At 38.0% G+C, this 19,338-nt stretch overlaps 1 protein-coding gene across 2 annotated transcripts in view; it reads right to left on the reverse strand.

Annotated features, from left to right (window-relative positions):
- The window catches only part of col14a1a (collagen, type XIV, alpha 1a), a 204,882-nt gene that overhangs the window by 45,088 nt on the left and 140,456 nt on the right, over positions 1–19,338 (reverse strand). For both annotated transcript variants that reach the window (XM_030157539.1, XM_030157538.1), the window contains exons 34-37: positions 14,853–15,011; positions 8,397–8,474; positions 6,391–6,477; positions 2,328–2,381 (exon numbers count right to left, since the gene is read on the reverse strand). In XM_030157539.1, coding sequence (XP_030013399.1) covers positions 2,328–2,381; positions 6,391–6,477; positions 8,397–8,474; positions 14,853–15,011 — 378 coding nt within the window. The remainder of the gene's footprint in view (positions 1–2,327; positions 2,382–6,390; positions 6,478–8,396; positions 8,475–14,852; positions 15,012–19,338) is intronic.

The raw sequence follows: 19,338 nt of genomic DNA on the forward strand, positions 1-19,338 counted from the left end.
AATGGATTAGTGAGAATGAATAAGGATGAATTCATGCAGGAGCTGCTCCCATATGACAAAATAATCCAACTATTCTAATAAACTTGGCTGAATGTGCTGAATAGTACTGTACAAAGGCAGTGTGTGAGCTGGCAGACATATATTAACATATAAGTGAGAACTATGCATGTGCCAGCGAGACAGAAAACTTAATCTCACTCCAAAGCTAACAAAATTACACCCATCAAACATAGCACACATAGCCTCTATTGAAGAACCCGCACATTTTCTTGTTTCAGTTTTTGGTGTTCCCATCAAAAGGTGGTGTTTTCAGATGTGGGTGGGCCACGTTATATTATGCATTGGATACACTGTCATTCAGCAGCGTCAATAGAAAGACATATGGTCAAAATAAACAACCTTATTCTGTTGAATGACAGATGTGCGTGTTCGAGCTGCGGTGGTCAGACCCTGACTGGTTCATTCAAAGAAGAAACATATTTTTTAGTTATTTGATCAGATTACAACCACGAGAAATGGTATTAAGAAGTTTTCAGCAGCGTCAGGCCTTCTGCTGACTGCCACAACTGAATGGTACGAAACAGACTGGAATAAAGCAAAACAATAGCAGATGTAAAAGTACACAGTGCAGACAGTAGTTTTTAGAAGGGTGTTTTTCACTGAACAGTAACAGCGGCCATCAGTGCCTGCCTGCCAAAACGAAGATGAGCTGACCTGAAAAACTCCTCTTGGCTTCTCCAAAGCAGCTGTTTCCTTTGGCCCATGGGTGCAAGAGTTCATCCTTCATACTACAACTAATGTGAAGGATGAAGTAGAGCAAGTGGGCTGCTGTAGGAAAGGCTCTCTGTGAGTCTGGGGCATTACTTTACACCTCAAGCAACTTTTCTTTCATCTCCTGGGATAAACAGAGGATGGGGGCTGCGCTGTCCTTGGAGACAGAGGTGTGGACCAGATAGACTGTAACATAAGTGATGTATTGTCAATAAGAGTCCAAGTACTGCACTGCAGAGACAGTTTGTTCATGCAGTGGGCGGCTCATCCTGTTAACTCCTGGGCAACCTTTTCACCCCCAGTAGCAAACAATATTGTTTGATGGTGCCTACGGATTGAGATTGGAACTTTCGGTTTGTTTGGACTCTACACTGAGTGACAGAGATCTGATAGACTTAAGAATGACAAAATTTGATTTAGGTAGAAAAACCTACTGAAACATCATTATATTGGTATATAAGTGTATAAGGTTATATATAAGTCACTTTGCAAGAACCAAACAAGAATCCAAAAATAATCAGTGTCATCCATCTGTGCTGCTATAGTGGTCAACAATGGAGTAAACAGGTCAAGATGTCTAGCTGCACTCGTCGTATTGAACAATTGCATTTAATGCTAAAGTTAGAACAGCATGTTTTGGCACTATAGACCTGTTGCAAGTGTTTCTCCTCCACAAACCTCAGTAAAGTAGGTGAAGTTGTGCTGGAACTGTCTACTTAGTTTTACTTCAAACAGAGTTGAGCAATAACAAGCCATTCCAACAGTGGTATTTCTAAAATACAAAGATGAAGACAACAAAGTAGACTTAGTTTGGTAAAAGACACCAACTTAGAATGACAGTGTATGCAAAGAGAGCTTAAGGTAAGCTTTTAGTGATATCAATGTATGTCATTGATATTGATTGGTAGACATGCATAAAAAGTATTGACCAATATGGATATTATTTTCCTTTTTCATTGCTTTGATAAACTGAATCATAATCAATACATTTTGGCTTTTTTTGATACTTTATACATATTTACCCCTAAATTTCTTACACTGTCAGATTTTTCTTTCACACAAACTTTAACTATGAGAACAGCTGTTTGTGAATGTGTCTTACAGTACAGCATAGATCCACTAATTTGGAGATTTCACTGTTTTCTTCTCTGTTGGTTATCTGTTGACAGGGACATTGGAAAAATCTCCTTTACAATACATTATTACAGTGTTTTTGCTTTTTAATTGTGACATGAAAAAACTGAGCCAGAGTCTTAACCACATTATTCTGCACACTCAAACCTCTTTAAAGGTGCATTAAAGCACATTTTAGACACGTTCTGGGGACATGTACAGTGGTGTAGCAATGGAGACTGAACAGACTGCCATTTTATTTTCCCAGAAGGAGACATATCCAAAAATAGAGGACACAAAAGAGGATGTGTCATTCAGTAAACTATTGCATCTTACTCCATAGCATTTTTTTCCTGCATATAAAATGAGTAATTGTAAATACGGCTGATGTGTTTGAAGGAGTTAAAAAACACGGACTGTAGATTTAGGTGGATTTCACCAACCGTTATTCCTGGTTCTCCTCTGTCTCCTCTGGCTCCTCTAATTCCTGGGCCGCCCTGAAACACAGACCAAAAAACATGCTGTAAAAGCAGCATATAACGAGTATTTGCAATGGCAGAGCAGCATGCCCTTGCACAAAATATGTAATACTCAGATTATCTTTTAATGGAAGAATTTTTACAAAGGCAATAAAACTGCAAGTGTACAGGACTTTGATATGAATGGATTTTGAGCATGATGGAGCATGAGGCCAACACTGATCTGAGCTGTAAAACTGCCCCTCTGAGCTCTGCACTTTATTACCCTGCATCTATGAGTAACAACAGGAGTCTGGAGCTGTAAACCTTCAGCTGACCCCTCTCGCCTCAAGGTTTAACTGGGGACAGACTGCACACATCTGCTAATCATTGGCCCATTTGGGATACATCCTCTTCCTGTGTTTGCTTAAATAGGTCTCTCCTGGGAACGAGGGGGGGACTTGGTAGTTCCTACAATATTTAGCCAGAAGGGACAGGACGGATTGGCAGAAAAGAAATGGAATATGGGAAGAGACATGCAGATGTGAGAAAAACACACAGACGTCAGTCCTAATAAAGAGTTTCTATGTTATGTTTTTTGCCACTTTGTATCCCAAATTCTAGTGTATATATTTTTGTGTAATACCAGTAGTATTCTTTTCTATCACTGTTAAAAATAACAGCTTGTCGTCTTCATCCGCTTATCTGGGTCCGGGTTGCGGGGGCAGCAGCCTCAGCAAAGAAGCCCAGACAGCCCCCTCCGTAGCCACTTCCACCAGCTCTTCTGGGGGAATCCCGAGGCGTTCCCAGCCCAGCCCAGAGATATAATCCCACCAGCCTGTCCTGAGTCGGCCCCGAGGTCTCTTCCCAGATGGACATGCCCTCAACACCTCCCCAGGGAGGTGTCCAAGAGAAATCCTCACTAGATGCCCGAACCACCTCAACTGGCTCCTCTTGACATGGAGGAGCAGCAGCTCTACTCTGAGTCCCTCCCAGATGTTCAAGCTCCTCCCCCTATCTCTAAAGCTGAGCCAGACCACCCTGCGAAGGAAACTCATTTTGGCCACTTGTACTCGTGACCTCATTCTTTAGGTCATTACCCAGAGCTCATGACCATAGGTGAGGGTCGGAACGTAGATCGACCAATAAATCGAGAGCTTCGCCTTTTGGCTTATGTCCTTCTTCACCACCACAGACCGGTTTAGCGTGCGCATCACTGCAGACGCCTCCCACAGAACAAACTGTTAACCAAATTCTAAGTTCCATAAAATCTGTATACTGACATTCAATACTATCATAACTTTATTAAACAGATGAACATGATGGTAACATGACTGTTTTACTACACTGCTGAATATTACCATTGCTCGTAAAAACTCAAGACTACACTAAAAACCAAGAAACAAACTGCAGGACTAGCACAAATTCAAGTGGTAACACCTTTGAAAAGTAATTTAAGAAAGACGAAATAGTGTTTGTGTTTTTATGAAATGATTGATTGTGTTCATCACTTCAGCAGCTTGTTGCAGTGAGCTGTATTTAATGGATTTTGGCAAACAATAGGAGCTCATTGGAGATCAGACCAACTTGCAAAGAAACTGAAATTAGCTTCTAAGGGTTGTAACTGTGCTTGAATTTTTCATGTGAGTTTAGTAGTAAAAGGAAAATGATACCTCTATTATCATTTAACTCAGGTGTTTGATGCCAAAGGCAAATATCCATTTTTTACACAATACTTGGAGCACAAACAGTGTCTGCACAATTCAGTTTTAAGAAACACTGATAGCGGGCAGAGCATGTCTTGTTTTCCTTAATGTCAGATTGATTGCTGACTGATGTTCAGTATTGAGTAGAGCCTGTGCCGAATCAGGCGGCACAGATTGCAATTCAGTTGGTCCAATCAGTTTTATTTCAAACATGACTCAAAGATTCGCAGAACTCAAGGGGCTCGCTGCTGTGCGAGGCAGGAAACAACATACATCTGACAGTGAACACAAACACAAAAATTACTCTCATTAAGGACAGCACAGCATTGTAGGAGGGTGAAAACAAGAATGGTACTGTATTTAGATGATATCCAGTAGCTTGCAGAGGAAGGATTCATGTAAAGGCTGATTTGGTTTATGTAATAAAATCACATAGTACATATGTTCTGTTCAATATGACAACTTTGGGCCAATAGTTTGAGTACTGACTTGATCAAATTGCCAAAGTTCCAAAGTTTTAATCCTTTTTAATAGTACATTGTGCTTCAATGCATTTTGTTTTCATTACTGTATTACATTCAGGATCCCCATAGATCAAATGTTTATTTAGATTAGTTCACACTCTTTGGTTTGACGCAGTGAGCAAAGTTGCTGCCACACAACTACAAAATGTACACACATCCAGTGTTTACAACAAAACACACAGTTTTCCTTGCCTGTTAAGATTTTCATAGTTTTCTTGATAGGAAACCTGTCTTCCATAGGGGGTACAATGGGTTTATTGTGTTACAATAATTATATTGTGCTAGCAAGAAGAATGACATTGCCTTTTTATCATTCTGCAAACCCCCATAGACAATAGCATGCAGTTTTACCACAGAGGAAGCTATAATTTCTCCATTAAACCATTCATCTACACCCATATGCTGCAGTTAAAATGTGATTTAAGAAGACCATTCAAATCTGCAGAGAAGCGAACGTAGACAGAAAGACAGACAGAGTCGCACAAAGACATAAAGTGATAATAAAAAGAGAAGAGGAAGAGGAGTGGAGCCGTGGGCATTAGGATGCAGTGGAAGTAGAAGGAAAAAAATTGGAGAAGAGGAGAAAAAGAAAAGCAATGAAAACTTGAAAGCTTTACAGTTTTACTATTGATTGGTGGTTTGGAGAGAGAGCAACAGAATGAAGAAAAAACGAGAGAAAAGAAAGACAAATGTGCAGAAGACATATGAGGGAGACAAAAATCATTAATTACCCAACACATTTTTGACAAGCGATATTTTTCTGAATGAACTTGCTGCTTGTTGTGATAATGACAGCGTATTATGTATAACTATGATACAATATACCATCATGCTGAAAAGGTAAAAAGAGACAAAGAAAAATCAGAGACTAAAAAACTCAAATCGAGGGCTGTGGCTGGTGGATATAACCCTGCAGATGAGTAAGTGGATCTGCCTCGTCGGACAGGGATGAAAATTGGAGGATTGTAATCGGCCGTGATGAATGGAATCGCCTTATAATTACTTTTTCAAACTACACCAGTGTTGATCCACAGCCCTCTCCTGCCCTCAGCACCAAAGGGTAAGAGAAAGCTTATAAAGGGAGAGAGAATAAGAAAAACACAAGAAATGGAAAAGACAAAGTGGGAGATCGAGAGAAAGAACAAGAATACTGACAAAAGTCTGTGGCAGTAAATGAGCTCATTTACTCCGTCTCATCCGTCAGCTTCTATCTAGTTCTACCTGGAATTGCGTGACAGGAATATGGCTGTCACAATTACATCCCTTCTCTTCAGTGGTATAATACTGCCACTGTCATTTACGTGTCCTTAAACAGATTTTTTTTATTTTCCACAACAAGAATTTCCTCTTTTTGTTTCTCATGGGTGCAATTGTTTCAGATTTTTTTTCTTTAACCAATTCTTGTCTGGATCACCTCAAAGTGCCTCAACTATTGTCAGTGACACTGAGCTACTTTTCCACAACTTTTAGCAGTAAATTCAGGGTGCTGAGTGTTTGAACCAGAAATTAACTGTCAGTGTCCACTAGTGACAAGTCCATGTTCTTTTCTGCCAAAATGCGGAGGATCTAGAAATCACAGAAAAGTCAGGAGAGGAGTACATGTGAAAGGAAAAGGTCAAATTACTAATAAGCTGAGCTATGAGATAATGACAGCAGATCAAGAGAAAAAGGGGACGGAATAAGAAAGAGATATATTGTTACGTACACGTCTGGAGGAAGAGAATAAAGCCTTCATATTGGAATCACACAAAATGACTGTCTTTTGTGCGCTTGACACATTATGACTAAATCACTGAATGAAGAAATGATGTCTCTTACAGGGGGTCCTGAGGGTCCTGGGGGTCCTTTGCTGTCCTGAGAGCAGGTACAGGCATGAGGCATAGGAGGACACTGCTCTTCAACTCTCTGAAAACAAACACACACATTTTGCTTGTTTTCCGTCCAAACATGAGCGTCATCAGGAAGATCCTCACCTACATACTCCTACATTTTGTCAGCAAACAAGATAACCATGTCAAAACATGCTCAGGTCTTTGGATTAAGACCTCGACTCCCTTCTGTCTGAGCTGCTGTAGGCTTTAAACCTGTGGCACAGTACAGTCTGTTTGTTTGGCTTTTTTGAGGATAGCAAACTATGATTGCTGTTTTGTTGTCTCATACTGAGAAGGTAATTTAAAAAAAAATGGCACTGTGCTGTGAAGGAGTGGGACGATAATAATCTGAAGATGTCTCTTATGGCTGCAGATGATGGAAATAAGCTTTCATTCAACACCAACTTGAACGTGACATAAGTGGAAAAAAACTTGACCGCACTGGAGACGTAAGACTGTGTAGACGTATTTAGCATTTATGTTGATCAGGGTCTTTCAATCAAAATAATAATAAAAGCTATGACAGTTGCAGATTAATTCTATCCGATGTTTATAGACAAAGTAATGTATTAAAGATGTACTCGCATCACATTTAATAGTGTATATCCTCAGAAAATCATTTTGTTGTAATGAAATACCCACAAGTAACATTAATGTTTAATGTATGTACCAATTGAAGTGGAAACCTTGAATAAAATGGAATAAAGTTATGACTTTCCTTAGATTTGAAGTTTGTTACAAACATTTGATATAATGCAAGTACACAAGTCAATAATATTGAACATGCATAAACAGTGTACAGCCTAAAGGATGCCTCAGTGAATATGTCCAGGAATCAAAGCTAAATGTAGTCCAATGAAATACTCCATATGAGACTGCTTTTGGCCAAGTACTGGATATTAGTTTTACTTTATAGCACTAGAAAACAATCCATTAATCAAATTTTATTTATATAGTGCCAAATCATAACAAAAGTTACCTCATGACACTTTACATATAGAGCTGGTCAAAACCAGACTCTGGACAATGATTTACCTACATTGGGTGTGTTGACTCTAAATCTGAAATCAAAATTCTTCTAGCACATCAGGATTTTTAGCAGTGTATAGCCATTAGCAGGATAATACTCAAATTCTATTATCCTCAAAGCTCTCTAGAATTAATAGCTTGGGATTCATTTGTGCAAGTGGTGCAGAATTTTCAGTGAAACCATGGAGCCCATGATCAGCTAGTTGAGGACATGCTAAAATAATATGACAGGATGAGGTCTTCCACTTGGACGCTGACTTTTTTTCCATCCAGTTTAAATGATGTACGTGATGAGCATGGTAAAATTTCATCAAGATATTTCTGCTTTCTACAGTAGGAACCTGTCACAACCCTCAACAAAAGTGTATGAATCATTTTTAAAAACAATTTTAAGCCAAACTGATGGGCTCTGGTACTTGGGTGTAATTATCATTGGCCTTGATGTTCATGTCTACAAATCAATTTAGCTCATATTATCTAACAATTGTGAATACACAGTAAAAGCATCAGCAAAACATTGTAAAAATGTATGCTTTTTTTTTTTTTTTTACATGTTCAAAACCCTGACATGATGGAGAAATTCTGACTTCAGTCACGATCAAATGTTTTCCCTTCAGTAACAGATGAAAGTCTTTTGTTGTCCAATGGTCTTTTATATGCCTAATGCATAATGTGCATTTCTATCACCTAAATGATTCCCAAATATTCCTTTGTCATGCTAATAGCTATTCACACCGATCCAACAAGTCATTAGGCTTTATTTCTTCTTTTATCATCATGGTTTTATCAGAAGCTAAAACCATTTCTATTCTATTCTATTTAAGGCTTTAATCTTGAAGTACTCCTGACAGGAGAAGAGAGGTACAACATTAGAAATAAAATGTCTCAGTACGTATGTGAGGACGATGAATGAGTGCATCTTACCAGTGCTGGCAGTTCACAGCACTTATCTCTGTTGGCCCAGGATGTACTGCAGATGATGTCAAACATCTGGAGCTGGAACTATAAACACAGAGACGGACACAAACCAATTTCATTAATGCTGGAGGTACCTTACTATCTACAAACACATTTCAAAACACTTAAAACAGAAGCAACATTAGAACTGGAATATTAACTGTATTATTTTGTAATATTGTGGTTTTGTGGTGCTTCTGTGTTGATAAGAAAGAGGAGAAGACAATGCGAGGCGGCTTCCAAGCTTTAATGACGTGTTGAAATGTGCTGGAAGAAAGATACATGCAGTCTGGCTGATAGCTTTAATAAACACAATAATGTTCCGGAGGCTCCACTCACCGTAAACTATATACCAGACTTAAAATTAGGTCATGAGCTTGTGTCTGATTGATTTTTCAATTTCAGTGTCATAGTAGAAGAAGGCGTTTGCTGGCAGATACTGTTCCACTGTAGATGAGACATTCTGAATATTATTAAAAATTTAAGAATCAGAAGTCGTTCATTACTTCAAATATTCAACAAATATCCCTAGACGGCAGACAGATTAAAGGGAAACTTGAAGTGTCTTGGTTGGATGGTGATGGCGGTCACACAGTGTGGGTTCAAACATCAGCCCAGAGCCTACCAGAGGTGCTCAGCTGTTCAGTGGATGGATGGGGACAACAAAGCCCCTATCCATAGGACCTATGGAGGGGGGTTTGTCATCCTCCCTTAGGATAGAAATGTTTCATCACAGGTTCCAAACTTTCCTCTATGTTTTAAAATCAAAAAAGTAAAATTACATCATCAAATGTTTACATCTAAGATTATTTGTTTTATTTGTCAGTATATTACATGCACCGCACACTGAAATTGGTCTTCTGCATTTAACCCATCACTAGAACATACAGGAACACACCACACACTGCAGACTAGGAGCGGTGGGCTTGTCATATAAAGCGCCTAGGGAGCAAATGGGGGGGTTGAGTGCCTTGCTCAAGGGCACATCAGCCAACAACTTTCTGCCAGTCCGGGGAATGGAGCCAGTGACCCCTTGGTCCCAAGCTGACTCTCCAACCTTCTAGGCCATGGCTGCTGCCAAACTATTCTTTAAAAAATGTGAATATCACGAACAAACAAGAACAACCTGAAATTTCTTGAGAAAATTAAGTCAAATTTTATCAAGATTATGTCTCAGCTTATCATTTACACACATACATTACAACTTACAGATCACAGTGGATCTAGAAATGCACAAAGCATTAAGGACCAGGCATTGTTAAAATCGCATTTACTTCTCTTTAGACATTTCAGGTTGTTTATATATTTTATTTTTTTAGATAATCCACATTTTTGTGAAAGGATAGTTTGTAAATGAAAGCAAAATCATGTGACATTACTTTTTTTACACTAAAACAAAGACAAAAAGTTTAAAGTTTGTTTTTGATAAAAAAAGGAGTTGTTGTTATTTAAAGGTTATTATGTTATTGTTTGCCTCTTCTGACCATCTTGAGATGATATTGGGCTGTATGAGGCCCCTGAACTAAAATGAGTTTGACACCTGTTATGGGAAATTTTTTTTCCATAACACACCTTTGATTGATCATATCTTTAGTGTAATTTTTGCACTCTGCATCCATCCCATGGGCCAGACTTGACCCTTCGGTGGTCCGGTTTTGGCCCGTGCGCCGTATGTTTGACACCCCTGCCCTTGAGCCACCAGAGGTCAACTTTCACGTCTCTTGGTTTACAATACAACACTATGAAAACTATGGGGTGACTCATCTGGTCATGACACTTTTTCCACATTTGTGTAGACAAGTGCCAAAAGTTTGTGACCCACTGAACTCTCAGATGTGTGTTTATTTTAGTTATCAGTGGGTTTACGCACTGCAGGCCTGCTATAATATCCCTCACTGTGTAATTGTCAGTGGACTGCTCTTGCTGACAGTCTGATCACATCCTGCATTGACATTCTCAGTCATCAGAGGAGGAGCTGCTCTTCTGTTTTTTCTACATATCACACTAATGCATCAAACGCATCAACTGTGGTTTGTGACTGAAGCTCCTGCCATCTGTGTCCCAAAAATGAACTCACTTTCAAAGTCACTCAGCTCTTTCACTTCTGTCACCTTGTTCCAAAATCAGAACGAATCGAGTCTTCTCTGCATTTTTATATGAGCCATAGAGCATGATGGGATGTTAATTGGTCAATTATACCATGTAGTACACCTTTATGTCTGCATCTGTTTGTTATATTTCTATATAAATGACCTCCTCCATCAAACAGGCAATGAGTGGCACCTACTACTGATTTATGGTCTGTTTGTGGTTTAATAAAATTGTGTAACGTGACAAAGAGTGGACTATTGTTCTTGATGGAGGTCTGCTTTTCTATTTATTCACTCACTTCATTTGTAACAACTTAACCTGTGCAAAATCCCTACATAATTAGACTAAATTACTGTGAAAATGTTTAGTCTATGAGGTACTCACAGACATAAATACATTTGCTTATTGTATTAGCTAGTGGAAAACTGGGATGTTACTGTTTTTCTTACTCTTACACCATAATAATCATCAATGCTTCATAGGAAAGTTGACGTATGGAAGTACTGTATCTGGTTTGGTCAGATTTAATCTTGATTTATTGCTCTATACATTTTGTAATGTTCATAATAAGCTCCTGTAAACCTGTAGCTGTTACAGTTACCTTTGTCACCTCATTTTGGTAAATTATCACACCTAAATAGTGTCAATTTAACTGACAAATGCATGACAAAAATGGGAAATTTCAGTATGAAATGCCTTGATTCCTAAAGAGGAAAAAGGAGCTGCCCTGCTGGCTGAGTGAAATAGTCTTATCCTAGTAATTATAGTCCTTCTATTACAGCACCACAGGGAGTCTTAAACTTAAAAGAGCTGGACATTTTCATCCAAAGTGGAACTAATGACACCCAAAAGATACCAGCTCTCTGTGATCTGGATGCGGTTCTGACCCAGTTTCATTGGAAAACATTGGTGGTTTACATGAAACTTTCTGAAGAATTCTCATATAAACTGATAAATATTTCATACTAATATTGATCTACCTTTCCCTTTGTAATTTTCTGTCATGTTATGACTCTAAAGAAACTTCATTCACTAACAATAGGATTCACTTCTGTTTGGTTCCCAGTAGTCTGACATTAGAAACCCCGTGAAGCTGTTATCTCATTTATTTTTGCATTGATTCCCTTCTGCAAAATAGCTTTCCTAATGTGACAATTGGAACTGAGAGAAGCAAAATATATTTCTAAATAGAAAATATATTGCATTGTTTTCCCTTCCACTTCATGCATCAGTTTCCAGCTGACAAGTTCCCTTGGAGCAGCTCCGACTTATAAATTTACTAATTGCATTGCTCAGAATTCCCAGCAGCCCAGGATGTCTCACCTTCTCCCCTGCCCATATGTGCCAAAAGTTTTTAGAGTGCTACTTAATTGGTGGACGGCAGCTAACAAAGTATACGTTAAGCACTTTCTACATTTCCACTTGCAATAAATAAAATGAATTTCCACTAAGTGCCCACTGAAATGATTTTGGATATTTATGGCTGCCATTTTGCAGGTCATAATGGTTCATACACACCTAGCTGATTGATCACTGCAATCATTGCACACTGAGCTACTATAATGGCCGTCTGATTATCACTTATTCAAACCTGAATTTAGTTTATTCTTTCTTTAACCTTGGTTTACAACATAAACCTTCTGTATCCCCATATTTAAATAAAACAAACGTATTTAACTAAACAATTATCTTAGCCCTGATGATAATCTATTGCCACTTTTTCACTGGCAGTATCAGCTTAGCTCAACTCAACTCAGTTTGACTTGACTTGTTTTGATTTTAACCACAGCATGTTGCACCCCCACTACAGGTGTAGTACTCCCTCACAGCAGCCAGTCGTGATAATGATGCAATGTATACTAAAGTGATGCCAGATTCAGCACCACTGCAGCTACCAGTGATGCAACAATGGAGGACGGTGAACCTTAAAACTGTAAGCGATGTCATACATAAAATGTTGTATAAAGGCAAGAATATACACCACATCAGCCATAACGTTATGACCACTAACAGTAGAAGTGGTAATAATATTGATTATTTTATTACAATGGTACCTTTCACTGCGTTGGATTATCAGGCAGCAAGTGAACACTTAGTCTTTGAAGCAGATATGTTGGAAACAGTAAAATGAGCAACATAAGGAATGACTTTGACAAGGTCCATGTTGTGATGGTGATGACTGGGTCAGAGCATCTCCACAACTGCAGGTCTCGTTGTTTGTTCCTGGTCTGCACTGGTTAGTACCAACCAAAAATGGACTATGGAAGGACATCCCAATCTCAGGCCGAATAAGCATCTGTGAAACATGATCAATTAAATCAGATCCATGGAGGTCCCAGATCTCTACCTCCAGGACTTTAGGGATCTGCTGCTAATGTCTTGGTCCAGATAACACAGCACACCTTCAGGTCTGGTGGAGTCCAGTCCTCAGGTCAGAGCTGTTCTGGTGACCAACACAATATTAAACAGGTTGTAATAATGATTGCCCCCAAAGATGTTCAAATGGTTGAGATTAAGTTGTTGTTCAGACCTCTTTTGGTTGGTACTAACCACTTTGCAGCGGGAATGAACGACAAGATCTGATATGGACCATCACAATTTTACCTTTGTCATAGTTGCTCAGATCCCTACTTTTGTCCATTTTGCTGTTTCTAACGCATCGACTTTGAGGTGTAAATGTTCAATTGCTACCTAATATATCCCACCTACTTACAATGAGACAATCAACAATATCACTTTGCCTCTCAGTGGTCATAATGTTATGGCTGATCAGTATAATTGCTTGTTGATCTATCAAGATGGAGGCTAAATTTGATCCAGCATTTTTTGAAAATTTCCCAGTAGTTTGTCTTTGTGTCCCAAGCTTCAAGACATGGATATTTGATGTAGTGACAAGTCCAAACTCACCAATCTTTGATCCTGATTACAGATTTTACATCACCATAAGAAAGGTGATTCTAGAAATACATGTGATAGTACCTGATGCATCCTGTTTGCATGTAGTGGAAACCCAAAAAAAATCTCATACAGAGTTGAGGCAAATTGAGTTGATTCCATCAGCGTAACTTCACCATCATCATAGCTAAGCAAATAAGGCAGAGAGACTGGTGGACAAGTGGGAAAATAACTGAATGGGAGAGCCACCAGTGAAGTTGAAAAATATCCATGAAATAGAAAAATATACTGTAACATTCTGATTTTCTTCATAGTGATTATGTTCTAAAAACACAGACAGTACCTGCCACATCTTTACACAACTCAATGAGAATGATCTACATAAATTACAGCCCAAACACATGCCTCCTCCACCTCTGCTGTCTATATCCAACCAACCGGTCTATGTTGTATGAGATGGATAATAGAGACGTCTGTCAGTGCTGAATCTGTTTTGTCTCCCAGAAACAACTGAAGCACACTAACTGCGATACAGTGAGAGAGGAGAGGAAAATGAACTGGAGTGACTTTGTTTTTATATAGTTCTAAACACAATGGTGTTACTGGCTGGAAGAGCAAACTCAATTCCCAAAGGTTGCTGGCAGAAATGGCCTGAACAGTGCAAAGCAAGAGGAAAATAGAAAATAAAGGCAGATACACTAAGAGAAGGTCAGAATTGATTATAATTATTATGAGTCTGTGTGTGTTTGCTTCCTAGGAAAATAGGAAAACTTTAACTTTCTTTTTCCTCCTCTAAAGTGCCAAGTATATTTAATAATGTCATAACCACAAAGGAGAATAAAATAACAGAACTATGTTGCTTTGTTGCTCCAAAAGTAAAAAGCTGTCTCTAGTGTTATTGGCTTCAATCAGAAACAAGGTTTCAATGGACACATGCACCAGTGTCCCAATTTCTTTTAGCGTAGTTCTAGTTTTTATCTTTGGCACTTGTTATAGCTAAAGATTTCAGATTTAGTGCCAAGTGTTACATTTTACAACAGGAGAAACCAAATTAGTGACTTGAGCTAAAGAGACAGAGAATTTGCACAGGATGCTTTGACTCTGTTGGCGCTGAAGATTAAGAGTTCGATTTTGGCTGCAGTTCTTTTTTTTTTTTTTTTTTTAAATGATAAATAGGAACATTTATTCAACAATGGTGGTACGACGAAGGGCTCTGAATTGCACTAAGTTTTTTTTTTAATTACCTGAATGCTGAATTCTGAAATTTGGACTTTTCTCTTGAATGTTCTATGTTTTGCTCTTCAACCTCTTCTTCTATTGCTTTACCAGTCTGCCCAACTTTTATGTCCGGAGGTCAATCGCAGTGAACACAAAGGTTTGCACTTGTTATTCAGGCTGCACTTCACTCGGTTGTGTGTTCATAAAGCTCATACTGACCGGAGCAGAGTTGTCTCGTCTGCTTCTGGACCGGACCATCCGACCCAGGATCTCCATGCCGTCGGTGGTGATGTTACCAGCTGCATTGATGGACTTCTCTCCGACCACAGAACAATCTAGCACCACTTTAACAGAGGTCTTGCTGACGGTTACATGAAGCTGTAAATAAATGAGAGGATATGTCATATTAAAAACTCCAATATCTTCGAGCTATGATAAAACACCAGAGAGAAACAACTGGTCTTTCCATGTCATTTTAGTGCAGTGTTTTTCAACCTTGGGGTCTCCTGGAATTCAAATGGGGTCACCCGAAATTTCTAGTAATTGATAAAAATAAAAACTTATTAATAAAGTTGAGAGAGACAATCCCAATCCATAAAAGACATGACCAACTCTGAAGCTGAAACTGAAGCACTGTGGTACTCTTTATCTTTCAAATGTTCATTGTGGTCAGTTTCAGTTGCTGCAGTTCTTTCATAATTCATAGTTTGAGTTATTGTTTGTTCAGTATTAATTGTCAGCCTTGTAAATCCAAGCTGCACTGACTGTACATATCCTGACCAAGGAAAATAAAATTCTCACTTTGTGCAGTAATCTACACCTGGCTTTTCTGCCTCCATCCATAATAATATACATTATATAGACTCAATGCCATCTAAAATTAACGTTTATTTGCAACATGGTATAGCAAACTATTACATGGTCATAAACTAAACATAAGTGGAAAGAAGGAGGACCTCTACCTGAAAACAATTCAGAGGACCATTCTGATGATGGGTCGTTATGTGAAACTTTATGTAATCTAAACATAAGTTAATTTTAGCAAAAAAAAAAAAGTCTCTGTTTTGAATGTCTGGTGTCGCCAGAAATTTGTGATGTTAGAATGGGGTTACAAGCCAAAAAAGGTTGGGAACCGCTGTTTTAGTAGATATCGGGTGCTCATTTTAGTTCTGTTATTACTGCATTAAAATGTATAACCATTCATAAACATAAACAATTTAGTAGCGAAGTCTATAAAACTGAGCTGTTGCATGAGTTTAAGTGCAGCCTTTTGCAGGTTTTTATCTACTGGCCAGAATACAAAACCATTTCCCTCCCTCTTATGTTACCTGCACCACAAGAGCATCAGTAATCCACTGGCATTTCACTGACTTATCACAGTGACAATGACTTTTTTTTTTGCTGATGTGAATTTTTATAAACACCAGCTAAAAGCATCTAAGCACACAAATTGGCAGGACCATTCAGAGTGCTGGATGCCTGTGAGCTCATACTGCATCCTCAGAGGAAACCGCTGCCAGTGTCCTGAACCGTGAAATTCAACTGGTTGTTTGGTTAATGAGCAAAGAGGGCTGTATGCCGGCAAACGTCTAATAAATCCAGACTATTAATACCTGCATTTCACAATTAGAGGTTTTATCCCTTTTTATTTGCATCCTTTCTTTCATAACCACTGCTGAAGAGACATGAAACTCATAGGGGAAAGTATAACACGACGCCTACACACAAACACACAGTAAGAAGGTGCAGTTAATGCGGAGTTAGACAAAGTTCATATTTGAGTGTCAGAGCCTATTCCTTAGCTGACGTCTGGATGCCTGCTTTATAATGACTTTCTGTTCTCGTCCTCCATTCTGCACACTTCACTGGGCAGGACTCGGTGTGTGTGTTTGTTGTAATAGATGATGAAAATCCTCTAAAATGAGGACATTTTGCAGTATTTAGTGGTTATACTTAATACTTGGCGTTGAAATGTCTTAGGGGTATAATGTATTAATGTATGGGTTTATGTGTGTGTGTGTGTTTTGTGTGTGTGTATCGGTGTTAAAGATGCCAGTCACTCTCCCTTGGGGCGACTGGTTTCTCCATTTACTCCAGACTTAGTTTCAGTCTGGAGAATGTATTTTGTTGAAAATGTTCAGTTTGAGCCATGTCTCTGTTTTGTGTTTCAACAAATTAATATATCAAAACATATCTTTGCTTTAGCACATAATACAAGCTATTTCTGCTTGTGTTTTATTATATTTATAATTGACTTTCATTCTGCACAGTACTGTCACGTTTTGAGTATCATCTGGCATTTTTTTTTGTGGTTATTTTTAATATATACAGTCACAGGTGGATTTGAAGAGTCTGTACAGCATTAGAAACAGTCCTTGTAAGGTTTTGTATCAGAGGTAGGCTTACAGGACATACATATTTGCAGAACTTAGCTCTGATCGCAGTTGACAGCTAATATTATGCTTCTCAACTGCAATTACAGAGTCTGAAAAGAAGTAATGACTCAAAAGCTAAAATTCTATTCCAGTGATTACTCCATGATGAGTTTGATGACTTTTCAGATTTATTGATTAAGCACTTTGAGTTTAAAATGTTCAGGAGATGTGGAAAGTAACGAAACAAAAACACTGTTGCTGTACTTGAGTAGATGTTTCAGGTATCAGTACTTTACATTAGTATTTCTCTGATGACTTTTATTCTAACATTTTAACACAAATGTATGTACTTTCCATATGTGAGAAGTATTATTGTTTATTTTTAGACTTTGCAAAAATGCACACCTTCCTAACATTTACACCCATTTTAACCTACACAGATGAACAACAATACATAGAAAAAACAAATCCCTTTGTGTACGTGAGCAGTACATATCACAGAGACAGATGTAGCAACATTAAAGGCAAAGCAGACAATAGTGGCAGATTTTATTTTGTTTTTTTTGCTTAATTCAAGAGTTTTTTCACTTAATTCAAGCAAAAAAAAATCTGACAATGGAACAAGTGAAAATGATCTTGGTAAGACTTCTTGAAATAACATTTTCAAGATCTATTGTCTAAAAATAAGTTCAGTTCATCTCACTGAAAACTTACTCTTAAGGTGATTACGTCTTATTTTAAGTGTGATGAGATATTTTGACAGGAAATGAGAAAAATACACTTGGTAAGATTTAGATTTTTTCCAGTGTAGAAATGTACAAAATACATTTCAATTTTACACATGAGTACATTTCCTTGTTTGCTAATCAGAACTTTTTTTCCCTTTTTTTTAACATGTATGTGCACTTTTACTTTATTAAAGAATGCGTAGACTTGTGCCACTTCTGATACCATGTTTGATACACTCACAGGTAACTCATGTCACACAGTTTTTGAAACAAGTGACAGGTTGTACTGGCTGATTAACCAATAAATATTTTTTGTGGCAACGTCCACATTTCTCACCACATCCAACCTTTCCTAAGTCACATACCACTATTTAATGTTTAATCCTCGGCATTGTTTAGAGAAAACAAGTATTTTCCCATATTTCAGTTACTGTTCATGCAGGTGTTCATAAAAGCGCAGAGTAAATTCAAAGGTCACTATATCAGAAGAGAAAACTGGCTTTTCAACATCATATCATCAACTGACTGTTAAAACCAGCATCTACAAGCACTGTCATTCATGAAACTACAGGGGTATATTGGTAAATCAATGTTTCAGAAGATGACTGTGTTTCCACATTCATTATGCAGCCTCTGAACATCTAAATGAGTCATATCTGATGTCAGAGAAAACCTGAGAAACTGCATTTTACCTGAATTATTTATATGTATTGATAGGATAAATGATTCAAAAGTTATTAAACCTTTGAAAGCAGTAGATGCTTTAGGTCTTTGAAGGTTAATTGACTTTTTCCATCTGTCCGAGCTAATGTGATTATATCAACTTTTAACAATTCACCACTGGTCAACCTCTAGTTTACAAATGTAAATGTAATTCATAGTTTATATGGAAAATAATGGCAGATGTCATACAACCATTCATTTACTTAAAGTTGATTTTTATATCAGATATTAAAAGGTTAAACAACTCACAAAAATGTCATAAATACCCCCATTCTCAATTAAAATTCCTGTTTTGCTTTGTATTTATGCTGGTAGGAGCCAGAGAGGACCGTATGTTCACAAATTGTAGAACGAGAATATAATTAAACCTTTTATAGTTTTAAATGAAGCACATGTATTATTATTTAAGCTGCTTTAAATGTTAAAAACATCTTGTGGTTGGTGTTATATTTTTCCTAGACTCACTAGATAACCCTGAGGCTAACAGGACAACGGCCTCACAGACAATCCATTTCATAGACCAAAACAACAAGGAAAAACAGAAACCCTGACCAAAAAATGAGGATGAAATAAAAGAAGTGTAAGCGGCATAATGCTTTTTCACTCTGGCAGGTCAGACGGCTGGAATCTACAGGAGCTATCCACAGCTAATACTACTGCCAGAAAAAGATGAATTAGACCTTCTCCCTCTAACACACACACACACACACACACACACACACACACACACACACACACACACACACATACACTCCTGCCGTCCACACATCAATAGTATCTTTCTGTAATAAAGCCACCTCATTTGTTTACATCTCTCAGTCAGCAGCTTTATTTTTTCTTGATTCAAATTCTCCTCCTTATCATTTTAAGATGCAAGAC

Source organism: Sphaeramia orbicularis, chromosome 16, assembly GCF_902148855.1.
Source record: "Sphaeramia orbicularis chromosome 16, fSphaOr1.1, whole genome shotgun sequence".
Classification (NCBI taxonomy): domain Eukaryota; kingdom Metazoa; phylum Chordata; class Actinopteri; order Kurtiformes; family Apogonidae; genus Sphaeramia; species Sphaeramia orbicularis.